Source organism: Salarias fasciatus, assembly GCF_902148845.1.
Source record: "Salarias fasciatus chromosome 7 unlocalized genomic scaffold, fSalaFa1.1 super_scaffold_4, whole genome shotgun sequence".
In the NCBI taxonomy this organism is placed as follows: Eukaryota; Metazoa; Chordata; class Actinopteri; order Blenniiformes; family Blenniidae; genus Salarias; species Salarias fasciatus.
Genome location: NW_021941229.1, coordinates 21,540,306 through 21,559,361, shown reverse-complemented (window position 1 = coordinate 21,559,361; position 19,056 = coordinate 21,540,306). Strand labels below are relative to the sequence as shown.

Here is a 19,056-nt window from a genome sequence, read left to right as displayed (position 1 = left end):
AAAGACACATTTCATCCCACCTCCACTGGCACAGCTCCTCTAATCCCAAATGTGATCCTCTCTCATTCTTGCAAGAGGTGGCGGAGGAATACAACTGTGTTTTATTGATTTCCCTGCAGTTGTTACCGCAGCAAGTCTCTGAATGGAGTTCACAGCTTTCCTTTGCTCCTCTCAGTCTTTGCACAGGCTCTCCACAGGGGTCTTCTAGGACAGGCTTCAGATTTTTTTTAAAGCCTTTTTAGGCACCAGTTCAAAAAAGTATGGCTTTGCCTTGTGTTTTATATTTCTATGCTAATTAATTTGTAAGATCATTTAAAAAAATGGAGCCTGTAAACTGACAACAGTTAGAAAATGAAAAATACATTGGCAAATATAACTATTTTAACCTTGTATACAGGTCGCCACCTGCATTTTAGACATTTTAAATCCCATTCTCAGGTTTGAATCCGGGTCAGACCCCCAAAATCAAGACAAGACCCAACTCTTTCTGACTAATTCATCTTACTTGGTAGACATTTTCTATGACATGAGAGCTTTGTGGTAGTTAAAGAAGCTTAAAAATCCAGTCACAACACTCATGGTCAACCCATCGACACCGTCCTGCATCCCTAAGACCAGATATTTTGATTGTGCCTTTTTTCCACATGTATTTCTATGGATTCAAGTGCATTTTGTCAACCAAAAACTCAAAACACAAACAACCAAAAAAAAAAAAACTGTGTCATCTGACACATGTATGAATCACGTCCATCTCAGTAGTGAGGAAGTAAGTACGGTACATGGCACTCCTGGTTATTCATGCGTTATTTTTACAGTCTTCAAAATGTCCCAATAGCTTAAAAAATCCAAAACAACTTCACAACACTTCTTAAACACCTTCTTTCACGAGTCCTCCTTCGAAATGACCAAAGTTGCAGGTCGTCAACATGGTTCAGGCCTGGTCTGTATGTGAAGGTGCTACAATAACCCCCCCCCACTCCTCTAACCACCCCGACACGAAGCAGCTGCTGGGAGGATTTAACCCGAACCGCCGGTGCCAGTGAGGCGTCGGAGCCGGTGTCCCTGAAGGACTTGTTCAGAGGATTACTTCCTGCCTCCTGTCTCTGCCTTATATTTACATCCAGCGTCAAGCAGAGTGACTTCCCAAAACACTGCGAAAGCATCTAAATAAGACAACATTTAAATACATGAGCAACAAACAAGAAATCATCATGAGAGATGATACTGTGATATGGAAAAATTAAAAAACTTCTTCTGAAAGGGGTTTTTACTCTGACTCTTCTGACCTCTGAACTTTGATTCACTCGCACTTGTTCTCTAAAATGTTCTACTAAGGCCAAATTTCAGCCTTTTCTAATCTGCACACAACTGAAAACAATGTATCTGATTTAACTGTGTGTGTGTGTCTTTTATCTCCCTTCTCGAGAGCTGTTGCAGCACTTCCGCTTTCAGAAACGTGCACTTCCTACTAGATCCGTCCCACGTTGCAAAAAAAGACTCGCTTCCCTCTTCTTTTTTTTTTTTTTTCCTGGCCTCCTTTCAATCGCTTCCTCTACGATACGCTCACACAGCGTGTCGCCGCACTACATTGTTCTCCCTGGCCGTTTCAGACGTCACGTTAGCGCCAATTCAAACCGATGTTTTCACTCTGAGTAAGAGTTGCCCTTTCATTATGAGGGTAAACAAAAACTGTATGTATGGGGTCCGGAAGGAACACTGTGTGTGTCGACGCCCAATCCTGAGGTCAGGGAGAACCGGAGGGCGAGGCCCACGGACGGGAAGGCGTGATACGACCTTGTCCTCGTGTCGACGACTCGGTTTCAATGCACACTGGGCTTTGCGGTGGATCATGACACCGACAGGACACTGGACCGGTGCTGATAACGCAAACCCTCCATGAAACCCCGACTCTCACAGCAAAAAACAATTGAGAGGCTTAAATCTGATCGTCACGATCTTTGTCCTGAATTGCATCAAGGTCGTCAAGGCTAGCGATGAAAAAAAGATACTTTTGATACTGTGGCAAGTCCCTTCTCAAAATTATGGAAATAAAAACTGCACAAGCTGACTGACCCTGATGTCAAATCAGACTTTAGATTTCAAAACAGGGATGTCAAACTCTTTTCACTTCAGGCGCCACATACAGCCCAATTCCATCTTTAGACCAGTACAATCGTGCCATAATAACCTCTAAATTTAAACTTTTACGTTTTTCTAGGTGGTGGTGCAGAGTATGCTCGATGAAAAAATTCTAGAATTTCACAAAAACACAAATAACTGCAATTGAAAATGACTACAATCCCAACATAAAGCCAATTTTAATGATACTTTCTGGTGAAAAATACTGCTAAACATAGAAAATACTTCACCCAGAGCTGTCGGATTCTGCACGTTTAAAAAAACTCCGAGGCTAATGCTAGTTTGCTAGTTGTCCTTGCAGCATCGCCGATGTCTCTGCTTAGGTCTCAGCACTGCGTTGTGCCTGCTACTCTTGAGAAATGTGTTCAAAAACCAACGTTTTGTTTGAAATTTCTACAATTTGCTTGGTGGTTTGGCGGGCTGGATTAGAGCTGCGTGCGGGCCTGTATTAGCCCGCGGGCCTTATGTTTGACACCCCTGATTTAAAATAATAATAAGTCTATTGCATAATAACTGCACTCTGCAATGTTTGGAACGCACGTTATCAAAAAAGTATCAACCCCTTTGATACTTTTAACCAACCCTGCATCACTTGCAAATATAAAAGAGAAAAGAAAAAAAGAAATAATCTGCCTCCAGCAAAAGACTGCGGAAAAGAGCACAGGGAGCACTTGCAGTCTCCATGCCGCTGCCAAGATGGCTCGGGGCGGGGGGGGGGCGCGGTGGGGGCCTTGCTAGTTTCTGTCTACGGGGAAGGGAGAAGGCAGGTGAAAAGGATCTGTCCTTGTGAGCAAAGTTAATACGAAGAATGAGGGGACAAGATGAGTGAGTCAGACGAGAACAATGGAGTCATAGTTGTGCGCTACAGGAGCATGCTGGGAAGCACAGAGGCCGAGGCGCTGTATGAGTGAAGACGTGACGCCCGTCCCAGCTCCATCTCGAAATCTGAGCGGAGGAGTAATTACGACGACATCAAACCCTGCGACGTCGCACTACTTCACTCATGCAGCGCGGCAGGTTTCAGACGTGGATACACAAACGCACACGTGCACAAAGCTTTGCCGGACACACGCACTTACCCCTCGCCTCAGGCTCCGGAGGCAGTGCATTTTGGGTTTGGAGGTCATGAAGTCGTTGAGGCGGTGGGAGAGGGGCTCCTTGTGCTGCTTGGGAGACTGGGGGTCGTTGGGAACAGCAGAGGGTGAGGGCGGGGATGAGGCTGGGGGGGCAGGTGGGGGCTGGTGGGGGGACGTTAACAGGGACATAAGCTACCAGTAAGAGAGGGAGCCATGACGGAGAAGGAGGAGGAAGAGGAGGAGGAGGAAGGAAGGAAGGAAAAAAAAGAAGAAGTAGAAGGAGGGAGCGAGAATCCAACGAAAAAAGACAAAGGAGGAAAAGGAGGAGGGAACACAAACGAAATAAATAAGCCTCCTACAAATATTAAAAAATAAACACACAACAGAAAACCCAAAATAGAACGTAAGAGACAACCAAACAAACCTAGTGTATGAGTTGTTATGTTGGAAAATTCAAACACATTGAACTTAAAGAAAAAAAAAGAAAAAGAAAAAAAAAACCAACAGAACAAGAGTGAGTAGGAAGCGTCAAAATGTGTTAAAGCAAGCAGCAGCAGCAACAAAGCAAACAGCAGAGAGTTTTAATCAGAAGCGCATGCCGGTTTCCATTTGAGAAATCCCTCTCCGTGTTTTTTTTTTTTTTTTTAATTTCCCGTTTTCATCTTCCCTTCCCGACCCTCGCCGTCTACGACGAGAAATCCAGCGCATCCCCGCGGACGCCAAGCCACCGCCAGACAACCGCGAGAGCTCATCGCCGACCCTTAAAACGTGGCGACTGCATAATTCACCAAGCCATGAAGAGTCCGTGGACACCGCACAATGCGCATGCACGGGCAAGTACTCCAGAAAGAGAATTACAAGAAACCGTTGCTCCAGTCTCCATTAGGCTTTCATGCATGTGTGCAGAAAGAGTAGAAATACCTCTTTGTGCGACTCCCAAGCATTTCACACACACAACAAGTGTGCTTTAGTTTTTGGGCGATTACACTACAACAAGTATTAAAGATTAGTTTTTTTTTTACCATTTTGGGACTTTTGAGTGCATCACGCACTCCTGCAACCAGTCATTCTCTCCCACACACACACACACAAACACACGAGCGCTCGATTACTCACTCACGCTCCGGTCTAGTTAAATACCCACAATGCCACCAGCCCATAAGTCAGCCAGAGATCAGTTTTTTGTTTTTTTTTTTGTTTTTGCTGTTCAGAAGCGAGGAAACAAAGAAAGCTACTCAATGCCGACGGCAGACTGTTACTTCAGATCAGTTAATATCTGCCGGTCCGTCCGTGAGAGTGAAGATAGAAATACATTAGTGTGTGTTACAGAGGGGGAGGCTCCCAAAAAAATCAGTGAGGGTGATTGCCGGGGGGGAGAGGGGGAACACAGGTGGCAAATAATAATAATAACAATAACAACAAAAAAGCCAGTACTGATAAAGAACTAGCAACTAATTACTCCAACTTAACGCAGAAAAAATTCAACCAAAAAGAACGTGTTGTCAGTACCAGCAGCGTGACAAGACACTACAAATGTAACATTAAACACGTAAACTTCTGCAGCCGCTTCATTACAAGACGCCAAAACAAACAGGATGTATGGGGTTTCTTTGGCCCTCCACCCCACCCCACAGAAAAACCCACACTCAGATGCAAGGTGACCCCCCCGGTGGAGGACAGCGTGCTGGAAGCGGCGGGGCTTCGCCGCACGCCTGAGTGTGAGAGTGACTCGGCGCCGGGGTGCGCAGTCATGTGTTACCTTGTTCTTGTTCTTAATGAAAGGCCACAGTTTGGTCTTGGGCTTGGTCGGCTTCTCTTTGCCGTCTCTGGACTCCGTCAGGCTGGTGTCCGACGCCGTCCTCTTCATGGCCTGGCCGTAGTCCTGGAACTCCACGTCTCCCGGGGGCTCGAACCCGGACTTGTAGGACTCCACCACCTGCTTCGAGTCCTGCGGCGGGAGACGGCGGGAGCAGCAGTTAGAAAATGGTGAATCCCTCGTATAGATCGTTTTATGATATAAAATAGACTCAAGAGAATATTGAAACAAGGGAGCACAGGGAGAAAATGCAAACTCCACACTTGAACCTCACACTCAGATGATCTGCTCCAAATGTAAAAACAAGGAGTCTTTACGTTCTGATAAAAATCGAATTACTTGAGCAAAATGTGGCAAAAATCGAGCCCAAGACAAACAAACAGAACAGCAGTGAAGATGTTTCCTGTAATGTTTTGCAGTGAGTTATTTAAATGTGTGTGTGCAGGAGGGGTGAGTCATTTTAGCAGTTATTTGTGGTAAAATATGAAACAATATCTGATGAAAGTCCCAAAACGATGGATGGATTCAACGGTATAAACCTGTTTTAAGTACCTGGATCTTAAAGTCTTTTAAAACAACACTTAAAACATCACTAATAAAATTTGAAATCGGAACATTTATGTTCTCCTGTAACAACTCCTAAAATAAGTGAAGCTTAAATTCATTTATAGGAAAGATTTTTTAAAGATAATTTAAAAATAATGATAATATTAGCAAAATATGAGCAAAAAAAAAACAAAACTATTTTAATCACGTACATTCAGAGCTCAAAAATATCACCAAATGTTATTCAAGTAAGCATGTCAACACTATCCTCAGGTCATGTACCTGTTTTTCCCCTTTTTGAGGAACTGAACTCATTTTTTTTTTCTTTTTTCTTCTATTTGAAAGCCAAACAAAAGCGACAGGATCTGTATTTCGGTGAGACCGACCGGCTAATCAGTCGACCTGGAGATAAAACGTGACACAGCAGCGAGCTGCTGCTGCGTCTGTTTTTCCCTCTGCGATAACAGCTTGAGAGCGTGTCGCTAACGGAGGGGACGGAGAGCCCGCCGTTTTTTCCCGTTTGTGGGCCACGGAAGAAACAGGAAAAGACCTAAATCTGTCAGGCGGGAGGAGTTATGACAAAACTCCCGGACTGGGGACCGGAGCCGGGCTCGCGAGACGCACCGGAAGAGGAGCGTTAATCAACCGCGGCGTCCCTCGGCCTACGTCTGAGGCGATAAGGGTCGAGGTCGGGGTCTGACATTAGCTGCCGTGCTCCTCGTGCACCGGAGGAGGAGGAGGAGGAGGAGGAGGAGGAGGAGGAGGAGGGGAGCAGAGAGGCAGACAGCATGTGATAGGCTATTCACTGTCTCTGTTTACTGCAGCCAAACGGTCACAGGCTGGAGTCGTCTCCCTGGAGCTGGGCCATGTGCACAACCACACACACACACACACACACACACACACACACACACACACACACACACACACACACACACACACACACACAGTGGGAGGGTCTCACCAGACAGCCAGCATGTGACATCTCAATACATCTTGCTTTTAATTTAGCAGAACACTGATTAAAGACAACCAAGCAACCAGAGGGAGGGGAAGCCAACAACAGCACATCTGTAAGGCTGCAAGTAGAGGATCGGGCTGAAGTGGAAGAAAGAGACAACAGATTCAACTGCTTTCCTAAGAAAATTCTATTTTAGAAAAGACCTCATCGGATCGGTGGGACAGAGCAAGATGGCGGAATTGATAGTGTCTCATTTTCTGTAAATAACATGAATGAAGCAGATGGTTCGCTCAATGCAGCATAATGGAGCTTTTTTCTTCGCGCTGCGTGAATCAATACAAAAATGTTGATACATTCAGTACAAAGAGCAGCATTCTGAGTCCTGATTCTGAGGCTGAGAGATTGGTATTTACACACTACATACTAATTTTATAGAAATGTGACTTTCTTTCATATCAAAGAGGGCTGATATTACAGCATTTACAGGATCTGCTTCCCAGCTGATGGAAATTACAGACGGATAAATACAGCTGCACTCGTATCGGTCAGAAGCAGAGGTGCTTCCTGATGAAGGAGGATCGCAAACGCAGCCATGTGTGAAGCTCTCTGGCTCTGGAAACTGATTTATCTGCTATCTATTCAATATGCAGAAAAACAATGGGAGGGAAGTGTTTGTAGTGTAATGTCATTTTAATGATTTGGAATAATCTACTTTTTTATGACCTTTTTCAGTCACATTTCAGACCAGCTGAGGTTTGGCTTGGTATGAGGTTCCACAGATGATCAGAAGCTTTGAACCAGTTTAACTTTTTGTAAACTTAGTAAACTCGGAGAACTTCAATATCGACATAATTATGATATCAGCTGTTTGTTCCGCTTGTGTGTGTCTGTGTGTGTGTGTTCGATGTGTGTGTGTGGTATTGAAGTAGTTTAACTAAAAAATGGGCGCACTTCTCCTTTAAGGGAAACCAAGTGTGTATTTTTAAACATGGGGAACTCATGGGGGGGAAACACAGAGTACTTCACCTCACTGAGTTTTCTTACTATAAAGGAGACGCCACTGAAATTTTATTCATTTTCGTCTCTCTTGCGGAACACGTCCCTCCCACAAAACTCCGTTTTCACAGGTGGGTTGCTTTGATTCTCAGAAACCCCCCAGGAGCCCCATTCCACGGGCGCTTAAGTGAAAGCCGTGTGGTTTTGTGCGTGGAGTCGCGAGCGACAGACCGGCTGAGTGAGTAATGCGTCCCATATGGTGCCGCTCGTGCACGCGCGGATATCGCCGTGCACTACTACTCACAGCTTTGGGCTCGATGGACTCGGCGGCCTTCGTCATGCCGTCTAAACACTTCCCCACGATGGGCAGCACTTGGCGGTCCACGTCCGCGAACGTCTTCATGCACACTCCTAGCCTCTCGATTCTTTTCTCCTCCATGTCTTGAAGTTTCTAGAGCAGAGGAAAGGATGTGTTTGAACATTTAGATTATTTGAAACAGCAATTTTCAGATTCTGAGGTAAAAAAAAAAAAATGAAATCACAAGAGAAGCAAGATAAACACTGTAAAACATCTAATTCATTTGCTGTTTGAGATTCACTTGGCTTTATTTCTGGACTCTCTCCTGCCGCGGCTTAATGCTGGCAAGAGCCTCCCGAGCGTGTTTTCAAAAATTCAGCCCCACACAGTGTGACGTTAATGCTAATTTGCTTTCTCTGCTGCATGACTGATCTCTCTGCTGTGGTTTTGGCTTCCGGGTCGTATGTTAGACACCTCTGGTCTGATAACATGCTCATTATTAGTAACACGGCTGCACAGTGATGCCTGCTAATAGTGAGGCGTGGAGACACATTTTGACAAGTCTCAAACAGACACAGGGACATTTTTCTTGCAATTAATTGTCCACTTATTGTCTTGTACTTATTGTTCTTGTATAAAACAAACAATAATTGGTCTTTTGATTACACAACTCTTTGATGAACTATCTCTTTTTCTCTCCAACATAAGAAGGTTGAGACAAATGTTGATATATTTGTTAAACAGAGAAGTTACGCCAAACTGTGATCCGATTACAGTGCAGAAATGGAACGGACGAGCTCAGTATGTCCTCAGTAAGAAAAGCTTCTAACTCCGTGTTTCCAGCATGCTAAAGATGTATTTTTAGTCCTGGACCCTCGGGGGGAATGGGGGAAGCGGTGGGCTGCAAACAGCTTTGAATTCACGAGCTAATGTTTACACATGAGCGCACCGCGCTGGCACAGTATTTGGCAAACTTAACTTGTGTGTGATCTACATTAATATAGTCTATATATCCAAAAGCAGGGGTTTGCTGCTGCAAGATGTCATGGAAAAACAGTTTTTTTGTTCATGGATTGCAGTTGTATTTACCTGGAATATGTTAGGGATGATTGTGTAATAATGTTCATTCTGCTCCTGGTTGAACTTTTGCAGGTAGGAGGAGTAATCGCCCTTACTGTCAGCAGCCATCTGGTGCCTCATCTGAGCTTGCTGTCGTGCCTAAAGGAGCGAGAGAGAGAGAGAGAGAGAGAGATGGGGGGGGCATACAAACAAACACGTCATTGACACGCTTTGCTCTCTTCACTGAATCTCCGTGTCCTCTGATTTGAAGAGACATATGGGTTACACACACACACGCACACACACACACACACACATATAGCCAGAGTATAAAAACCCAAACGAGGTGGCATATTTGTGCACATGATTACTCATGCATACACGTAAGCACGGCGCTCGTGGAAGCACAGTCACAGGTGCAAATCCCAGTCAAGAAGCGGCAGCAGCCTATGGCGCTGGATTGTAAGTAGGCCAGGACAAACATATAAAAAGAGAGAGACAACAGTCTGCACTGCCTGCAGAATGGGGGTGGGGGGGTGGGGGGGGTCTGGGTTCTGACCGCCCGTCCAGGCTGCTCGATAATGTTGATTATTTTAAGCCGGTTCAGTCTCGGGTGAGGAAAACAGGCAGTCAGAGACGCAGCGGGAGCAGCCTATTACGGACCCACGGCAAAACAGATGGAGATGAGATTATCTCAACTAGACAGCATGCGGCGCGTGCACGCCCGTGCGCACGTCAGCGCCCGTGCGGCTAAGTACTCATATCTGTTTCCTCTTCCCCGTGAGATCTGAGGCCTATCCACACATAAATAGTGATTTCACTGGCTCATCTACAACAAAAGAGTCCCCTCATGAACCTGTGATTGTAATCAGCCTTCTGGCTCCGCAGAGCAGATGACGATCAAAAAAAAAAAAAAAAAATCCAGCCACACAACTGTGCGGGGGCGTCGAGGGAACATAACCCCGGTCTGTCACAGTCCAGAGGGAGGCGTTTAACGGACCTCATCCAGGTTTCACCTACTCACCAATCTGGGGCAAGAACTGAGTCTCTCACACTCACACACACACAAACATATGGGTTAGTAATTAAGGACGAGTCAGAAGGAGAAGGAGGACACCTGTCAGATACAAAAGGTACACTATGTCCAGCACACAAGGGACGACAGATAAAACCCAAGTGGAAGGCGATATTCGCACCCGGCAAAGTGAAAGGAATGTGAAATAATCCGGAGAAAATCACTTGTGAAAATACAGCTGATTTTTTTTTTTTTGTGCGCCAGCCTGTGAGCATGCATTTACGCCTGTGTGCAAGTGGCGGTGGTGCTGTGGGTGCATGCAAAGTGAGCAGGGAGACGCCGGGAGTTTAAACACAACAGATAAACTGGAGGCTGAAACGAGCCGCTGAGGCTGCAGATGCATCACATCCTGTTGTCATTTCCTGGAAGATACTCGTTCTGGTGTTACTCAGAACTGCGCGTCTTCGCATTCGGCCTCAGCTACCTACGTTTGAGCTTAACTCACATCTTGATGGGCTTTGGGGAGTAATACTCTCCTATAAACACGTAAAAACTTGAGGGTGGGAAAGTGTTCTTGAGAAGGAGAAGACAGAGCAATAAGCCGCCGATCACAGTCAGACAGGACAGGGCGTGGTGACAGACCTGGTCAAAGCCACATGGCGGCCTCTCCGCTACACTCTGTGTGTGTATGTGTGTGTGGGTATGTGTGTGTGTGCGTCGAGACACAAGTCGAGACAGCGTGTATTCCAACAAATATGAAAGGTTCTCAGCCCGCTGGACCTACCTTCAGAGAACTTCGCTTCAAGGCATGGCATAAAATAAACACACACACACACACACATACACACACACAAAAGGATTGTTAGCTGTTTCCAGCTAAACAAGACGTTGCAAAAGATGGACTTCCTGGACCACCAGGCGTGCCATCGCTCAGAGAGGGAAATAAACAAACACAATCACGAGTAAAATACTGGAATTGGAACCTATTGTTTGTGCGTGTGTGTGTGTGTGTGTGTGTGTGTGTGTGTGTGTGTATAAGCCTGTGTCTAGAGACCAGGGGACCAATCTAACAGTGGCCGTCGCGGATAACTGGACCACAAATTTAAACCCCAAATTGAAGGGCTTGTCTGCCAGAGGTGGAAAGGGAACAGTTTGTGGTTTGACTCCAACAGACCAGAAAACCACAACACCACTCGGCTTAAAGGAAGACACACGCAGGCAAAACCGACTCCTTGAAAGCTCAGCTGTCAAAAAAAGAAAACACCTCTGGAAATACTGACGGCGCTTTAACTGAATGTGAAGAAGAGATGAGCGATCTTCAGTTCTACCTCGACATCCTGTGGATGCGGATTAAACACACGCAGGAAAACCTCTTCCTTTGTCTCACAGCTTGTCTGATCTTTCCAGTTCAGCTCTACTGTCAGAAACACAAACGTCCTCATTCCTTCCAATGACACGTTCAGATTTCCTCTCAGTAATGAGCAGAAAACACTTCATCTGAGACTAAAATTCACTTATGTGGACACAATTTGCATAAAATTAAGGTACAACATTGAATAAAAACCAACTTTCTATCCAATCATCAGATTATTTTACAAATGTTGATCATGTATTGTGAGAAGTGTTCATATTCTCTAAATGTAGGTTACGAGTCGCTGCGTCTTACATGTCTGAAGCCCAGACAGATGAAAGATTCATGATAGAAATAAGGCACACACTGTTTTCCCTTTATTCATTATGTAAGCACACACAGAGATGATACACACCAACGAACACCTGTTAGGAAAAGATATGTAAGGAAAGAGATCATCTCCGAGTGATATTTTTATGAGAGCGTCAGCGTTCAGCTTCTTTTGTTCAGAGTTCTTCATTTCTGTATAATGCACATGTGACTGGGTGAAAGAGAGAGAAAGGTCGGTCGCATCTCTCACACAGAGAGGAACGGGAACAGAAAAGCTTAAAAACATAATTGAGAGAAATGTCATGTGGCTGTTAACAATCGAGTTAAAGGGCAAAAGTCTTTGCAAGTTGTAGTCCAACTAATCATACTGAAAGTGATTTGTTTTTTCCACATGGGATCCCTGCCCGAGTCTTTTTCTTTCTTTCTTTTTTTTTTTTGTCAAAATAAAACCCACACCACAATCCTATGTGGTCCGAAATCTAACAGGATTTTTGACTGATCTCAGCAAAAATGATGGAAATGAAGCCTTGGATACAGCCTCAGAATTGCATAGCAAAAGCACAGTAATTGCACAAAATTAGGCTTTTCAAAATGAATAATTGCAAAGCATTTATTTCACAATGAAGTCGGCGTAAAGAAGATCTACGCCTCTTTTGCTTAATCAGTAACTGAGTCGAGAATACTGCCGTTATGCAAAGCTTTCCGTTTGATTGATTTTATCAGTTGTGTTTTGAATTGAATGAACTGTCGGCGAGGCTGTTCTGAACAGGTAGGAGTACCATCATTACCGTGAACAAGCTGGAAATGTCTCCTCAGCGGGTTTCTGTCTGCTTCCAGAAAAACTCTACCACTTTGTGACTGAAGTCTGAACGCGACAGGTGTCAGACCTGCTGCCTCTGTGCTTTACATCTCTGCTGAGGTTGCGAATAAGAACAACTTTGGTGTTTTCACACCTTTTGTGAGCTTGCTTTGGCTTTCTCAATAATTCCAGGAGTGCAGAACAGCACAGTGCATTAGCATTGAGTTTATGAATGTGTTGTCGTTAAACATTCGTCCAGAAAAGCAAGTATTATACTGTCAGACTTTTGAATTTGCTCTAATATTTAAAAAAAAATCAGCCTGTATGCAAACTGAATCAGAGTAAAAGAGAAATTAAAGATGTGCTTGGATGATCTTTTTATACAACCAGTTAAAACTTAATCGATTTATGAACATTAAAGCTTCAATAAATTGTGTAACTGTGATCAGAGAGGAAGACAGGTTGTTTGGAGGCTGGTTTCTTGGGCTGCTGTGCCGGGTCTTTCCAGTGGAGCTCAGTGTTAACCTAAGCCTATTGTGGCTCGCTGGCTGTACGTCCAGAGCGCAGAAAGGCTCTTTTTTCCGGCTGATATTTGCATAATAATCGGGTCTGAACTGTGTCAACTCTCTTCCAGCAGCTGACGGAGCGGCGGGAGCACGCGCTGCTGACCCATGATGCCTTGCGGGCGTGGGAGCCGCGTGGGTTAAAGGACGAGACTTTGTGGGATCTTTCAATTGGTCGTGACGGCAGGAAGTGACATCGGCGGCGAGCCCGGAGGGGAGGGCGACGCTGGTCTGAGAGTCCCGAGAATCAAATTTCCTGGTGCGCTGATTTATTAAACAGGACGTATAACCAGCGAGCGACCAAGCTGCGTATTTCTTGTTCCATGAAAGAAAAATTCAAGCAGAAACCCATGTGTGTGTGTGATCCACAAAGAACACATCAACGCAGCTCTCGGAGCGTTCGGTGGCCGCTTGATGAGGATAATGAGAACTCGCTGCTGCCATCGGCTTTGTTGAGAAGCAGATCACTGTACAGCTGAAACAATGCCAGCTTTCACACACACACGCACACACACACGCAGTCTTTCACAGAGAGCACATGGTCACTCAATCTTTGTCGTTAGAGGCGTGAAAAAAGGAAACTGAAATATAACTGGTACGATGCCGTCTGGGAGGGTGACAGAGGCCAGGCAGTTGTGTAAAGCGGGGGGGGGGGGGGGGGCGGCGGAGGAGGGAGGGGGGCGTGGTCTCAAGCTCACGTGATCGGTGGCGGCTGCACGCGGGCGAGATGACACATACCTTCTCCACATCAGCCTTCGTCACGTTAATGTCGGCGTCCATCTTCTCGAAGTACTGCTGTGCTCGGTCGGCCTCCTTGCAGTCTCGCTCGAATCTTCTTTTACACTGAAGGGGCGAGACAGAGGGGTCAGTGTGACGGGAGACGTTCTCAAGAGCGCTGTCCAGACTGGCCTTTCGACGGCGACGGACGTCACAACGCGCACGTATAGACGTCACGTACATTTTGGAGGGTCAGTTTATGTCACTGACACAGCAAAGGGGGGGAGGGGGGGGGGTCTGTTAAATCTGCAGCCTGCAGATTAAACAAATGTTCACAGTGGCCATTCGTGCACAGAAAAACAAGCATTCATCCGACCCCTCTTTCGACCCCTCCGAGCGAACAATCAGTGTTTGTCGGGCCGCCGTGCACTCTGAACCGCGTCTATCAGCCTCGCACACAATGCTGTCATTGAACGCACATAGGAGTTTGAGGAAGACAAGGCAGTTATGCATCTCCAGCTCTCTCTGGTTGGCCCCCCCACCCCCCCTCCCCCCTCCCCCCTCGCTCGCACTCTTTCTCTTTCTCTCCCTCGTCAAAGGGGCCAGGCGGAGATAAGGAGTGGACCTCTGTGCAATCTCTCCTCTCGCTCCTTCACCAAAACAAAATGAAATGGAGAGTCGAGGAGCGGCTCGTTTCTTCAGCGATGTGAAACATCACACCGATCCGATATGTCTGAGCCAACATGGGTGAAGATCTGCTGGTAGAGACGGGCTTCAGAGTGTCGTCTTTTAACAGGCTCATTGTTAAAATGATGTTTTCGTGGCATATTATGTTAAAGTAAATTCAATTTCTTTATGTAATTTCATTTGTACTGCATTATGATGACACCACGGTACAGTCACAAGTACAAATGAGGATGACCTTTCGGTTTTCCCTGATCGGCCAGCAAGAGGCCAAAGACAAATTATGAATCAAATGAGAATTTGTGTATATTATTCATGTAACGTAACCTTTAAGATGTGACTTTGCCCCTGAATTTGAATCACAATCACTTGGCAGAACACACAAAGAAACACTAAAGTTACAAGAAGGACAACAGCAAAAGCAGCTCCAGTCTGTAAACAACATCTTGTTCATTAAAAAGAGGCATTCATTAAAAGTTTGTTTGGGAAAAACATTTAAAGACAACTTTGCATTACTAGTACATCTGTTTTCCACTGACAGAATAAACAATCATTTTCTGGGAATATTGAGAGTAATTGGGTGGTTAATAATAGTAATAACAGCCCTAATTATGGTGATTTAGCTTTTTTACATTTCGGCATCTGAAATGTTCAGTGTGTTTTGATGAAATGAGAAGCTGTAAAACAATAAATCTAGCAGGTTTATTTGGGGTTTCTCACAGTGAGTTTGATAGCTCACTCATGTTAAAAGAGGAATGCAATCAACTATAGAAAAGTTTCCCACCACAAGCTGACTCGATTTGCTCAATTTACTTGAAATAACTCATAATTTATTATCATAAATGACAAAAAAAAGTTTCTTTATGAAGGGATTTTGGCATTCAGAGGGTAAATCGTGTCATTCAGAAGGAGTCGCTCATAACCTTGTAATCATTCAGCATCAGGCTGCACAGTCAGCACGTCCTCATTACAGACGGTTACAGAGCTCTGCACAGGGACTTATTTCTAAGAAACTGACCTCTTGTTCAGTTTTTAATGATTACATACTTCACAGCTCCGCCTCTTGTCTGATGCGGCATGTGCTTTGGTATCATGTGTCCTGATGTCTTTATGTGCCTCAAGCGATGGAAGCCACTGCTTGCGCCCGTTTACAGGATCAAGATGGGGTTTTTTATGAACCCGACATCAAAGTACAGTTGTGTGAAAATATAAAAAGTCAAAAACCCGACAACTAAAGATTATGAGTACACATGAAAGCATGATATCAATCTGCAAACAACTGGCTTTAAAATTATGGATCATTTGTGACTTCAGCAGAGAAATAGCTCAGCGGATCTCAAGTCGCTTGTGCGGTGAAAACGTGTGATGTTTCTATTTTTGTGCCACTAGACCAAGATTCAAGCTCTAAACTTGAATGCTAGCACTCGTCCTCGCATGGATCTTTGTGATCAAGCAATTTCTAGCATTATGATCATCATATCATCCTAAATTGAATCACTTACAGATTCCAGCTGTTTCCACGAGCTCTCGATGTGCTGCTGGGCCTTACGTCCATCATGGAAGTGCTGTTAAAGAGAGAAAAGGAGAAAAAAATACATACATTATTCATGAGCTTAGGGGGATTTAAAAGTAGGTGAACCTGACCTTGAGTTGTTAGGAATTAAAAATTAGAAGCAGTTTAAAATGACACTCTCAAACGTAACGTTAAATACCATGAATATTCCTGACAGGAAAGCATTAATATCGAATGGAAAAGTAGGGCAAATTCACATAGATACTGTACTGCAGCCACATGAGAAATTATGACCACATAACCTACAAGCTTAACGCTCAGAGATTTGTCCAAGCCCGAGCAGATGGCCGGGAGTCGATTTGATTAAAGGAGCGACCAGATCGCATCCCACCAGGTGCGACAACACACACATTGCTGTTTCACTTTGAAAAACAGCAGAAAGACTGTTTTTTCAAAAAAAACAAAAAAACAAAAAAAAAAAACAAAGACAGCAAGATACACAGCAGATAAATCAACAATGGAAAACAAGGGAGCAGTTACAGTGTGGTGAAGCACAACAGACACAGTGTTCATGAAGAGGCAAAGTCACGTGTCACGTGCAATCTCCACACACGGTCCGATGTGTGCACTCAACGCCTTTTCTTCTTAACAAGTCAACTATTTCAAAAAGTAACTTCAAGTATGGAAGGACAATAAAACCATAAAGACATATTGCATAGTTACATTACAACAGACCTGCAGACCATCAAGAAAAGATGGATCCTTTCACCAAAGTGGGTCTGAAAAGAATCACTGTAGAAAAGAGGATTTCAAATGACCTATTCATGTTGCACCTTGTCTCATCTGATTGTGCCTTTACTTCTTACTTACGTCATAATGTTTAATATTCAGATTTTAATGGCAACACCATTTAGAAAACAACTTCTGTCCATGCATAGTGGTCAGGTTGCATCAGACTATTTCAAGCATTTAACCTTCAAGTATTCTCAAAAAATATGAATAAAACCATAATGTTCTGACTCCTTCTTTGAAAGGAAGAACAAAAAACAGCTCGGCTTGAATTTGAACCCTTCAAAACGCAATGTAATCAAATGAAAATGCAGAAAATGCAGAATTGACTCACAAAAGAGAACTTTGTGTGTCGACCGAGCATGAACTACACTGTGGAAACAAAAGTCAGATATTGTGATCTAAGAGGGGAAAGAGAGGTGGAGGTGGATCTGAGCACACGCCAAGTGCGGCATATTGGACACGTCAAGGTGACAGCTCCCGGTGGAAACTCACTCGACATATGAAACGTCTGGGTTTTTTTGGGGTTTTTTTTTTTTTTTGTGCGAGGCCTCACTTGGCCTGTCGAGGTGCACTCCGCCCGCAGGCAGAGCACATCTCTCAACAGCTCTCCGCATGGGATCCCCGCCAAATCCCCTGGAAGTGCAAACACTGACGAGCAATTCTCTGTTGTTGGGGGAAAAAAAATAAAACATTCACATTGTGATCACTCTGACAGGCATACGAATGCTTCCCCCGCTCTGGCTAATCTGCCAAACATTTTCAAAAAGAGTCAAAGTTAAATGAAAATGACACATGGGCTTGAATATCAATGAGGTATCCCCTGGTTACTCGGGCTGTGGGAGCTCGGCGCAGTAGCTGAGTTGAATATCGATGGTGCCATTCAGTAACGGATCCAGGCCTTTTAAAAGAACACAAGGCGACTGCAGTGCAGTCTGGGAGTTTTTCATAGTCAGGGGAACACAAGGAAGTCACTATTGGGTGCTACTCGCAAGAGGTGAGAAATAAATGTTCATAAGGGTGGCGGAAAAAAAACAACATCGATTTTCTTGCCTGAATTACACTGGACGTGAGTGAGAATACACCATGGCTCACCTCAGGTAGTCACACTTCTCATTTCCCAATGAGGGAAGCTGAGAAAAAAGGGGAAGTGCCCCAGTGTTTCAGAGGAAGTGTTTGAGTTGAAACGGGACACTGTGGAGATGCTGAAGTTTGGACTATGTGTGTTTTGTTTTTTGACTGTAACAGAGATCAACATTGTGAAATCTTAGTTATCTCTTTTCTGCAGTATCTCTGCCCTTAATGTCCCACTTATGTTTTTAGCTGCTGTTGTGTTTTATAGGGCAATAATGTGCAAAGAGGAAGTGTTTTTCAGGTCTGTTTTGCATGTTGTAGAACTAGACTTTGCATAATTCAGTTTGGGTTATTTGTTCAGCTCATGGCAGCTCATGTATGTCCTGTGATTGCTGGCTGGATCATCGTAAACTGAAGGCAGCTTCAGTTGATTCTGGTATCAATAGCATCTGTTTAAGGCCCGGTTTACAGTGTTTCAAGATAAAAACACATCGGTTTTGAGTTTTTGTTTCACAAAGAGTTACACATTTGCACAGCCATGTTTTCGGAAACTGTTTCCATGGAAACGGCAGAAACGCTGAAAACAACACAGTTAGCATGCCATGCCATGCCATGAGTTGATCTTTGGTTATTGTTTGTTTTTGTAATGAAATCAGGTAAAAAAAAATCCCCATTTCCACTTGAGAACAGTATAGTATAAATGAGGCCTGATTCATGTCACGTTTCATGTTTGCAGCTGGCGTATTTGTCATGTTTACTACCTCTCCACCTGCTTCAGGTGTATTTGTCACTACCTCTCCACCTGCTTTAGGTGTATTTGTCACTACCTCTCCACCTGCTTCAGGTCTTGGTCATTATATCACTCATTTGTCTGCAGCCCTCACCACCTGTGTTTCTCTGTGTGCTGGTGTTCATATCTGTACTTCTCATTTCAGACCTTCACAAGCACAACACAGTCACGTCAACCTGGTTGTGAATCGCTCCACTTTCTGGTTTTTGGTTTCTACCATGTCCTCTTGTGGTGTTTGTTTCCTGTCAATCACTTGTGTACTGAAGCTTGCCAAGATGACTCAAAAATCTCCTGTGTAAAACACGTCAGGCCAAAAACTAACTTGAGTACCGACTGTGCTAAGAGTTGGTTGCTAATTCAGTGTTTTCCTATTTTTCTTTTACTTTTTTGAATTTTAACCAGTCCAGCAGCCGGCTGTGGATTATAAGAACTCAAAACTGCCGTCAGGTATTTAGTCCCAACCTTCACAAATCAGAGTTAGCTATAATAGACATGCCCTTCTAAATGATAAGATCACATGATGACACCACGAGGTTTTTC

At 44.4% G+C, this 19,056-nt stretch overlaps 1 protein-coding gene across 23 annotated transcripts in view; it reads right to left on the bottom strand.

The window, feature by feature from the left end:
* Nucleotides 1-19,056, bottom strand: part of fnbp1b (formin binding protein 1b) — a 58,916-nt gene that overhangs the window by 10,924 nt on the left and 28,936 nt on the right. For 11 of the 23 annotated variants that reach the window (XR_003930574.1, XM_030084285.1, XM_030084273.1 and 8 more), the window contains exons 5-11: nucleotides 15,853-15,915; nucleotides 13,688-13,792; nucleotides 10,691-10,705; nucleotides 8,922-9,050; nucleotides 7,839-7,985; nucleotides 4,975-5,163; nucleotides 3,219-3,407 (exon numbers count right to left, since the gene is read on the bottom strand). Coding sequence is in view for 22 of the 23 variants with exons in the window: in XM_030084285.1 (XP_029940145.1) it covers nucleotides 3,219-3,407; nucleotides 4,975-5,163; nucleotides 7,839-7,985; nucleotides 8,922-9,050; nucleotides 10,691-10,705; nucleotides 13,688-13,792; nucleotides 15,853-15,915 (837 nt within the window). In the remaining variant the exon portion in view is untranslated. The remainder of the gene's footprint in view (nucleotides 1-3,218; nucleotides 3,408-4,974; nucleotides 5,164-7,838; nucleotides 7,986-8,921; nucleotides 9,051-10,690; nucleotides 10,706-13,687; nucleotides 13,793-15,852; nucleotides 15,916-19,056) is intronic. The other 12 variants (XM_030084276.1, XM_030084282.1, XM_030084289.1 and 9 more) reach the window with 5 other exon arrangements.